This window comes from Arvicola amphibius, chromosome 9, assembly GCF_903992535.2.
Source record: "Arvicola amphibius chromosome 9, mArvAmp1.2, whole genome shotgun sequence".
Taxonomy (NCBI): Eukaryota; Metazoa; Chordata; class Mammalia; order Rodentia; family Cricetidae; genus Arvicola; species Arvicola amphibius.
This window is the reverse complement of record NC_052055.2, coordinates 8,317,023-8,327,836: the sequence shown is the minus strand read 5'-3', so window position 1 is coordinate 8,327,836 and position 10,814 is coordinate 8,317,023. Positions and strand designations below refer to the sequence as shown.

The window sequence follows — 10,814 nt, the reverse complement described above, 5'->3', positions numbered from 1 at the left end:
TTTTTCCGAGCCCACGTGCTGACCAAACAGCCCGGCTCGCTTTCCGAGCCTGGGATGGAGCGCCGCGCCTAGGCACGCCGTGCAGCCTGAGACACGCGCGCACGGTAGGCGATCCACACCTGGTGCCACGGCGCGGGGATAGCTCAACCCTGGCGCGAAGGGCTCGAGAGCGCCCCTTTAAAGCCCAGCGCTCCAGTGCTCTTAAGACGCCTTTTCTTCCGCACAACGCCCTTTCCCCAGGGTCAGAAGCCACTGCGCAGCAGAGGTTGCTAATTCACTGATTGTAATCACCTTCCTCTCCGAGTTGCCTGCAGCTGTGCCATCTGCCCTGCCTTAAACTGCTCCGTGGCTCGTGCCAGTGAGTTCGCGTCCTCCCGCCCTCCTTTCTTTAAACCAAGAGGCGCGAAGGTGCCGGTACCTCCTCTGGGTTCTCTCGATCTCCCACCCACCCTGCTTCTCTTTCCCCGTTTCCCAGGTTCACGGCGGAGGGAGAGATGCTCAGCGAGCCCAACTGATCATTGCAGCTACAGGGCCCTGGCATCTGTCTCGAGTCCTCCCTAAGGAGCGCAACCCGCACTGTCTCCTCGCTGGAGCCCCGCGTTTCCTCGACTTTGAGAGGCGTCTCTCCCCAGCCCGACCGTCCAGATGCGTTTTCGCCTCTTCTCTTTTGCCCTCATCATTCTGAACTGTATGGATTACAGCCAGTGCCAAGGCAACCGATGGAGACGCAATAAACGAGGTGGGTCGCTCTCGGCTGAAAGTGCATGGGGTTCCTAAGTAGGTGGGAGTGTCAGGAGTGTTCATTCACACCTAGGCTTTTGGGACCTCAAATATGGGGACCTCGATTCTTGTGTGGGCTACAACTGCCCACTCTCAGGGTCTCAGTGCTCCGCAGAAGGCTTTCTTCTGCCCCTAGTAGGCGCGGTGAGACTCAGAGAGAAGAGCTGGGAGCCCGGTGAGTTGGGCTTTTCTCCCGCAAGCGCTCAGGGATTCATCATGTGGTCCACAGTCTGTGCCATCTCTCTTGAACTCTTCTTTGGATCATATTTCTTATGTGACATCCATTTTTCTTCTTTTGTCTTTTTAATCCTCTTCCTCGAAGTGCAAGAGTCTTTAATTTCCCGACCCACGTGCGCCCTAAATCCTGCCCAAGATAGCTTTAGACGTGGTCTAGTGTGGGGGTGTGTGTTTGGGGCGGGGGCGGCGGTGTTGGGAAGGAATGGTCAAGTTTCTTGGTAGAACCTGAGTTGCTAAGAAAAAAAGAGCAACACTGTTCTCTTTTTCTGGAACCTGAGAAGAGATGGGAACTTAGTGAATTAAGTAGCAACTCCTGCACTGGCTTTCTCCTGGAGTTCTCCCCTGCAGCGTGAATGTTTTCAAAAATAGACCCATGTTGCCCAGTTTGTTTGCTTTCTCAAAGCGGCTATTTCGGAGAAGGGTTTTTATCCTCAATGAAATTCACTTGAGACTTTCTAAATGCTCACTTCTCCATCACTTGTATGAGGGGTGAAGGCAGATGAAAGCCTACAGAAAGATTGCAGAGAATCCGACTTTAGAGTGCTCGTATTTCTGTACTTCTGTCTTCCAGTCCTTCTGGGGGGCGGTGGCTGAGGCAAAGGCATTTTAGAGCATGTGTAGCCAGCCACAACGCAGTCTTCTGGAGGGACTTGAACATAAACCACGCAGGCATAACGATGAAGTACCAGCGTAGAGTTCTCGTACAACAGCCTTTTGTTAGCACCTGAGAAGAGTCAGTTGCCTCTGACTACCAGCTTGGTCTTTTGCGCAGTTAGAATTTGTCATGGTTTGGAGACCTTGGTTTTGTTTTTCCAGGCTATAAACGTCTCCATTTCTGGCGAGTTAAGGACTCTGGCCCTGTAGCTAGTTTTGAAGACATTTATAATATTATCATCACTATTATTGACAGTTTGAGAGGCGTTAAGCTGCTCCTATCAACTGAAGAGCTTGGCCTGTGTCAGAGCAAAGCTGTGGGTCACTGATGATGATGATGATGATGATGATGATGATTCAGGAACCAGTGTTTTTAATTGTTGCTATGTATCTCTGGCTTATTAAAAAGGACACACATACTCAAGCCCATACCTTTATCAACTTCATTTATGACACTTGTAAAATATTTCTTATTTTCAGAGATTACTGCATATAGAAGCATAAAGAGAGAAAGTCCTCTCCAAAGGCTGTAAGAGCTTTCTGTCTTTGGAAAGTGGTTCTCCAGCTCACCCCTTCCAATGGGCTCTTTTCTCCGTGCCATTATTATATTTCCAGGCATTATTTGGCAGAGTTGGCGAGTTTTTATTATACTGTCTTCCAAAGTGTTTGGAGAAGCCACCCTCACTGTTAAAAAACTGGAATTGTAATCAATTTCATTGGAAACACCAGAGTGCATCAAGTTTGCCACATACAGAAGTATCTAAAGCTCCTTGGTACATTCTTGATTATTACAGGACTTACTAATTCAGCAGTGGAGTTCTGATTCCCACTGCTGGCCCCTGTGGCTGAGTGGCAAAGAGTTAAGCACATTGTCTGAGAACTTAAATGCAGAGATGTTGCTTGGTGGAGAATGGCATTGTAGCACTCCTGCGGCCAGAAGTGATACTGCATGCTTTTATTTCTCCTATAGGGCCATCTCCTTGGCTCTCTGCCTGTACTTTTCTTCTTGGGTATTGGAATTAGAACCTATTTTCTTTTTCAGAGCTTGCTTTAGCAAAATCACTTGTAGCCGTTGCTGTCTACAGTCCCAAACTCTGACATTAAAAAACCGAATTAGAAAGTGTGCAACAGTAATTTGTGCCAAATCAAGCCTGTCATTTCACAAGTCTGAAGGCTTTCGAGTGCATGTCGATCAGGATGGCTGTTTGAAAAATGCCCATCGAAATATAATCTCTGGCTTTCTTCTCTCCCTCAACAGATGTCTCTTCCTGAATCCCAAGTTTATGCCTAAAATAACTACAGTTTTTTTTTTAAGTGACCATACTATCTGTGCCAACAAAGGGTGTACTGTGTTTTTAATTAAAAGTGGAACTACTTACAGGGCCGGCTAGACAGTGCAGGGTCATAGTAGCCTTTCTGCCCCGCAAGGAAGCTTAAGGCCTGTATTGTGAGAATATTGAAACGAATAGAGATGTAACTCAAGTTGTATGACTAGCCCCTCTTCCCAAACTTAAGCTGGTTTTAATTGATCTCATGCCCACTGATTGATCCTACACCAATTGTCGTGCATACCAAACAACTGCCTTTTCCAAAGGAGATTGATTTAAATTAGTTTTTTTCTTTTTTTTTTTTTCTGTGAATGCCTGACTACCAGCCAGATCGTTTCAGGAGTGACAGTTGACATGCTAGAGCCCATTGTGGTACCAACATTTCCCCCTGTCCCTTTGTTTTGCATAGTGGCAGTTAAATATTACCTTCTAGGGGAAAAAAGTGATTACTACTTTAAAGAAAAAGGCGTTGTGGCATAAAGGAGGAGCTATTTCCTTGGCTTTGTGCTGTGATGCAGGCAGCCATGGTACCAGGGTTGGTTAGGCTTGCCCCTGGGACCCGAGTTTTCTTTTTTCCTTTCTTTCTTTTTCTTTTCTGTAGCCCATCTGCAAATAATCAAACCTTCACTGTGGCACATTCTCAGAACTCCTTTGGCATTATGTTTAGTCTGCTCCATGATCTCAGATGCTCCTTAATATCATTTTCTTAATGAAATAAAATCCTTGGCAGAGATCAGATCATTTAGTCAGTTAAAATCAATTGCATCCAGGCTGAAACGGAGAGCAAATGTATCTTTTCGCCCTATGTTTTATTTCAAAAATATCCAAAGGATTGAGAAAATAAAATATCGACTTTGTCAACGTGGGGGCAAGACTTTGTCCCATGAAGAGCATCATAGACTGCTGCTGGATTTTCTTCCCTTTGTTTTATACATTTGATGCATTTGATGATCACTGATAGGGCCCAGCTGAAATAATGCTATTAATTAGGCACAAACACAGTGCTGAGAATGTAAATCTATGTAGAAGGGACACACGTTCCGATATGTGGGCAGGCTGATTGACAGCCCATGTTTGGTCTGCCTGGCAAGTGTCCACACTCGCCAGCCCGTGCCTCCCTCTTCACGCAGTATGTAGACCCCACTAGCTGCCTTTAGTCATCGCTGTCTGCATCTGCCTTGGGGTCTTGTCATTCATTTCTATTCTTAAACGGGGTTCCTTAGTTTTATTTATTTACTTTATGGAGTGATTGTAAGTCACATTTGGAGCCAAATGACTGAAAGTATAAAATATAACTTTATTATGGCCTTGGAAGGCGGTGGCAACTCCTACCACTTCCACTCTGTGGATCCAAGTGGTGGTAGCAAAGTCGGGGACGAGCCTAGGAAAGATCTCAAAGCTTTTGCAAGCAGCCAGGCGTAGGGACCTGTAACTGGTGTTGCTGGTGGACGACTCCAAGTGCTGTTGCTTGTAGCTTATTCTCTCAGAAGCTTCCAGTTTTTTTCGTCCTTAATGTCTTGTGTTCACAAAATTACATTTGGTTTCTTCTACAGAGATGAAGTGTTTATCACAGAGTGTTGTGTTTCTGGCAGCTGAGGTTGGAGAAGAAAGATAAACACTTTCTCCTTAACTGTGTAGAGATAAATTAATTAGTTTGTCATTTATAATTTAATGAAGAGATTTGGAGGTATTTGTTTTCCATAAGTACTTTTTAATAATGGCTTATTTCTTCTAGTAGCCTTTCAAAATACAAGCTAGCACATGGAGCGTATTAACCTACATTTAAAAGCTTCAAAACACATTTCATGTGCTTGCTTGCTTTCCAAAGCTCCGAAGTAGTTCAGAAAAGTTGATGTGATGTTTAACTTGCAACGCAAACAGGCTCTTTCTTTTCTTCACTCTTTTTTTCCCCATTGGCTGCTTTTGCTTCCAGCACGATTGCATCAGTTTTCTGGCCAGTGTTTTCACCAGTACAAGGCGGTCAGAAGATTGCTGTGCTCACACGGGCATCTTCTTTGCCACTGACACTTGGAGGGGATTCAGAATAGGTGATGTTCTCCCAGCCTTCCATGTAATTCTGGCTTACTCTCTGTGCTCTGAAAACCAGCTGTGAGTAGCATCCAACATTTGCAGCAGTCACAAGTTGGAAATGACACTTCTAATTCCTTAATGCAAAACTACCTCTTGATTTATTCAGGAACTGGTCAGTTCATAGATAATCCAGGCTTCTTATCTTTTTGTTTCTTTTATTTCAACTGACTACCTTTAAATCCCACCCCTTTTCTAGATATATTCACTCATGCCCCACAAGTCCAGGAAACAGATGACAAACTAATCTTTCACATAATACTTGGTCAACACTCTGCTGAAAAGAACTGGTAAACTTTGGGATGATAATGAAGTTTTTTTTGGTACTTTTCAAGATGTCATTAGGGTCATTATCCCATCCTCTCATTATCAATAGCAAATTAAGGATTAATCACTCAGGGAAGACAATATTATATTTTCAGCTAGAGCAAATGTACAAGATGCTAATTATGTTACTAAAATGCATAGAGAATATATGTATATGCATGTATCATAATGAAGGTATATATGCATATATAATGAAGGTATGTATATATATATATATATATATATATATATATATATATATATATGTGGAGAGAGTACAATAGAAAAGATTTGATAATGGAGATTGTACTTCCAGAACTAAATTTTTTTTAACCTATGTTTTTTTGCCTTTCATTTTCCCCTTAAGATGTAAAGCTCAGTATTGTGGTAGAGCAATGAGAGGAGGGTATTAATTTCCTCCAAGGCCTGTCTCTCCTCTCTTCTCTCCTGTGGGACCTTTCTCTCTGATGGATTCTTTAGGTAGGCTGCAGTGCTGTGAACCCCAAGTTTTGTTTTAAATTATTCTTTAGTTAACACGCTCAGTAACGGGCTTTGTTGATAATTATCTCTCCACACATATATGTCATCACACTTTGTTCATGTTTGACCCCTCCCATTGGCCTTTCCCATCCCTTCCTGCCTTGCTAGCAACCTGCTTCTCAGAGAGTGGCCCCTTGTCTTTGTGTCCCATGTATTCCTTCGCTTTCTCTGGTCCCACACCTCCGCATCACATCACTGTCCGGTGGCCCGTCCTTCCCTTGCCTCTTCCTTGTTGGACTTAGTAATCTTGTGGGCTTCCTTCCCTTGGCAGGTGGTTACAATCTGGCTTCCACTCCATCCTTTTCCTGAGAGGATTTTCTGTTCCAGATGATTAGGCTTGGCTTTCATGGTAGCTTTAGGTAAACAGCAAAGCGGTTGATGAGAAAGTTACTTTGAGAAGTTTATGCATCTGTGTGGGTGTTTTGCCTACAGTGTGCTTGTGCGCTACATATGCAGTTTGTGCCTGATTCCTGGAGACCAGGGATGCAGATGCCCTGAGAATGAGCTATGTACAGTTGTGAGCTGCCGTGTGGTTGCTGGGAACTGAACCCTGGTCCTCTGGAAGCGCAGCCAGTACTCACCAGCCTGGAAAGAGTTTTCTTGATGGCCATTCATACTCTGTACTTTCCTGGTGACATCATTTTGATCCTCCATTACTCATCCCTCAGGAGATATCCTTTTTTTCCCTTTGAGGAGGGTTTCTCCCTCTACCTAGTGATATCATAACGTAGGTTTTGGCTCTAGTTTTCTCTCCATTTTTATTTGTCGGTTCTTATTCACAGCTGGTAGAACTCAATATTATTTGCCTTTACTCTCCCCATTTCCTTTCCATTCCTGTTCCCTCAAGTCTTACTTCCAAAAGCAGCCTTCAACCTCTCAAGTTTTCATTTTGAGCCTCAGATTACATCACAGTCCGACTTCCCAACAACTAGTAATACTTGGATAGATGTTTTATGTAAACTCAAGCTCGACAACTTATTTCCTTCTCATGGCTCCCCCTGGATATATATGTGCCTTTACTTAGGTTCCTGGTTTCCACTGATGGGCTTTCTGTGTGTCGAGACTGTGAGCCTTGCTCTTGTTTTAATATTTCTGTTGCCTTCTAAAATGTCCATTAGTTCAATATAGTTGAAGCTGTCCTTTATTTTAGAGCAGTGGGTTTCAGCCTTCCTAATGCTACAACCATTTAAACGATGCTTTAGAACAATTCCTTATTTTCTGGTGACCCTCCCCCACAAAGCGTAAACTTATTTTCACTGCTACTTCATGACTGTAATCTTGCTACTGTTATGAATAGGAATGTAAATATCTGTGTTTTCCAATGGGCTTAGTAGACCCCTGTGGTTATAAGGGCCATTTGACCCCTGATAGGTTACAACTCACAGGATGAGAACCGCTGTTGTAGAGTGTGCCTTAGATATATTTGTGTTTAACAGGTATATTTTTTATGTCCAAACATTCCCTATCTTGGACCTTATAGTCTCCTTATCTAACATCTCTGTCTTCCATATGCCGTCCCTTTGAATGAGAGCGTGTGTGGCATCTTCAGCCACATATCTGCTCATATTCTTTGCTCATAAACCCCAAACACTCCAGCCTCTGTCTTACCCACAGAGTCAATGTCAGCCTCTCCCACACAGTAGTCAGTGTCTCCCAGCCTCCTCCCAGCCCTGCAAACACCACATAGTTAAATTGTATCAAGTCACTTCACTTGTATTGTGGGGTGTGTTGGGTTACCCAGTTAAAATGCCATTGCTTCTGGGATGCCTTCATGGAATTACCTGCTTGCCTTTCCTGAGGCCCAGTAACGTTATTCCTGTTTAATTTCTTAGCTTTCCATGCTAATCCTAAATGGTTCTTATTTTCTTCCTTATTTTGCTGTGGGTGTTATCCCATTTTGAGCTTCTTTTGATCAGCATTATGGTATTGCCATCTTGACAATCCTTGCTGTACCCAGCAGAGTTTTCTCTGTATAAACTGCCATTAAACAAATAGATATCAAATAGATTTCATTGTCTGGTATTAGGAACTTTTGGTCACTTAAAATTTTAATACAGTGTTCCACACATAATTGAAGTTCGAATGCTTAACTGCCGGCTGTAGTTTCATTATTTATTGTGAACGTCTAAGCATTCTCAGCCATCACGTGTTGTAAGAATCAGAAATTCACAGTACGCCAGCACCTGCCTACCACTTAAATGATAGACTTTCCTAAGTAGCTTTTGACTAGGGGACAGCGTAAGGAAATCTCTGGGACAGGCATGCCTGCATTTCTAAAATCACTTCTTTTAGAGAAAGGGCGATAATGGACTTGTATACCCTGTGTAATTTATTCATGTGAATGAATAAATCATCAAGGAAAAATTTAAATGAAAGATATGTTTAAAAGACTTTTATACTAAAAATATAGATAAATCAGTGCAAAAAACATTTAACCATTACTTTTATACTTGTGACATGGATATAATACATTCATGAAATCATAGCTCTGAGAAAAGCAGGTGTGCTCATGTGTGTATGAAGTCAGGTTCTTCCAGATATGTGAAGAGGCTAGGTAGAGTTGGATTAGGTAATACCTTTCAGTCCTGGCATTTTGTTGCTGTGTGGAGGTGGGGCTTGCCAGACAAGGAAGAGGAGCTGCTTAGTAAGATAGTATGTGAGTTTTAAAGCTGGTAAGTCAAGAAGAACATGAGTAGAACCGAACCTTCTAACCTTTCTGAATTAATCTTCATCTCTCCACACACGATATGGTATGTCTTTATAGAAATATGTGCTAAAAATACCAATCAATAAAGAAATGACATTAAATAAGTGGAAGCTAAGGAACCATAATTATGTTGTAGTAAAAATTTGCATAATTAGTATGTTTTTACCATTCCAGTATATGAATTATAGCAACTTATTATTTCTGATACTAGAGCCAGAACATGTGACTATGAGTATATACACATATTCATGCTTGCATTTCTCTATATACATGTATTCGTGGTGGCATGTATTTTATTGATATGCATACATTATAATCTGAATAACCAATAAAGAGTAGATAAACTTATCAACATATTTCTACTTTTTTACTCTAACATATAGTGAAGCCCATTAGAGGTAGCTTTTCTTAACTTGTCATTTGAGGAAAACATTAATAATTTACCTGAAGCCATTCCATTTTTATGATATATTGATAAAAAGGAATACTTATCTAAGACAAGTTTTCTTGCTGAGCTAATTTCCATTGAGCAGAGGTGGTTAATTTGTACTTTGAGAAAGGGGCAAAAGCTTGTATGCTTCCTGAAATTAAAAGAAATTTGTATCTTTTGGGGGGCAGGGAGAACAATCTAGATCTTGACCTTTCCCGAAAGTGTCCAAGTGGTCCAGGCTTCAACTCTTTCCTTTCATAGTTTAAGAAATGTTGATTAATTGCCTAGTGGAGAAACTTTCTTAATGAACATAGTATCTAATGGCTGCTTCAATATGATGCATGTTTTCTTTTCTAGAAGCTTTTACTTCTTGTAAAAGCTTCCTGTGGGGTTTCAACTCTTCACTAGGGCTGCACCTATCATAATGCCACATTAAGTGTTGTCGGTGGAAAAGCCCTCCTTAAAAGAGCTCAGCTCTTCCAAGCATCTCCTTCACCTGTCTACAGAGAGACAAGAAACAGTACCTCATTAAAGACCCAGTTCTATTCCATGGATATGAAATACCTAGGCTGCTATCAGTTTCTACATTTTTTTTTAAAGCTCTGCAGAGATGTTAATTTGTGTGCTGGTTGCTCCACTGGCTTGTGTCAGCTTCTGATATGGAAAAGGCCAAACTGAAGATGGTTGGTTGTTCCTTCCTGAGGAAGTGACATTAAAACCATCATATTTGGACTGAAAAAATGATAGTTGATAATTTTACATAAATCTAAAGAGCTTATAAAACATACTGAATAGAAGGGATTTTGTTAAAACCTCAAATGATCTAATTTCATCTCAGTAACAAGGATTATATTTACCTATCCATTTTTGTCTACAGAGGGACAGATATAGTGATGCAAATCTCGTAATTTTCAGCCAATGGTATTGAGCACCAGTTACATTATGACTAGATGCATCAGGCTATCAGTGTATGGAATGCTTAGAGCCAGGATTCAGTATGCCTGCATTCTGAAATGGGGCAGTTATGCTAGATCCTAGCTTTTGTGTCAACACATTAAATGAGTTTTGTAGCACAATGGCTTTTGTCCCTTACCTGTTGCCACGGAAATACAGCTTGTGAATCAACCACCTCAGCAATTAAAATGTATAGACCAATAGAGGGCACACTTCGCATTCTTTTCCTGCTTTGTTCTTAAATTCCTGTAGGGGATTTATACCTATTTGATGCCTTGGCAGCCCTGCTCAGCTTCTCCTCTGATACTGTGATTATTGTGATGTCATTAGATAGAAGACCAAAGCAATGAGGACCCAAAGCTTTAACTTGTCCCAAGTCCTTTTGGTTTTGGCTTCTCATCTTCTCTCCAGGAAGGCAGCCCAAGCTAACCTTACAGTTTTAGTGCTTGGGATGTGGATATTGAAGTTAGAAATTGTCCTAGTTTGCAATTAAACACCAACTTCTACACTCTCTTAGAAAAATTTCAATTTAAAAATATTATTTAGATGTTTTCCATTAAAGTGCATACTTAAAAGTTTAAGTTGTTGATGAAGTTTGAAATTACATAACTCCAAATTCACATTTCTCTTTAATCTTTATAGCTGCATCCGTCACTACACATGCACACGTACCCCTCATATTTTAATGCTTACAGTGGTTATATCATCTTGAAAATATAAAATTTACCTTTATCAGAAAGTATACTTTCACTATCTTGTCTAATACAATGCATCTCAGGGTTTAAAAATC

The 10,814-nt window shown here is 41.5% G+C and overlaps 1 protein-coding gene across 3 annotated transcripts in view; it reads left to right on the top strand.

Moving 5' to 3' along the window:
- The first annotated feature begins 645 nt into the window (after positions 1 to 645).
- Positions 646 to 10,814, top strand: part of Rspo2 (R-spondin 2) — a 135,332-nt gene continuing 125,163 nt past the window's right edge. For 2 of the 3 annotated variants that reach the window (XM_038342957.1, XM_038342956.1), the window contains exon 1: positions 646 to 739. In XM_038342957.1, coding sequence (XP_038198885.1) covers positions 646 to 739 — 94 coding nt within the window. Of the gene's footprint in view, positions 761 to 10,814 lie in introns of all 3 variants that reach the window. The other variant, XM_038342955.1, reaches the window with a different exon arrangement.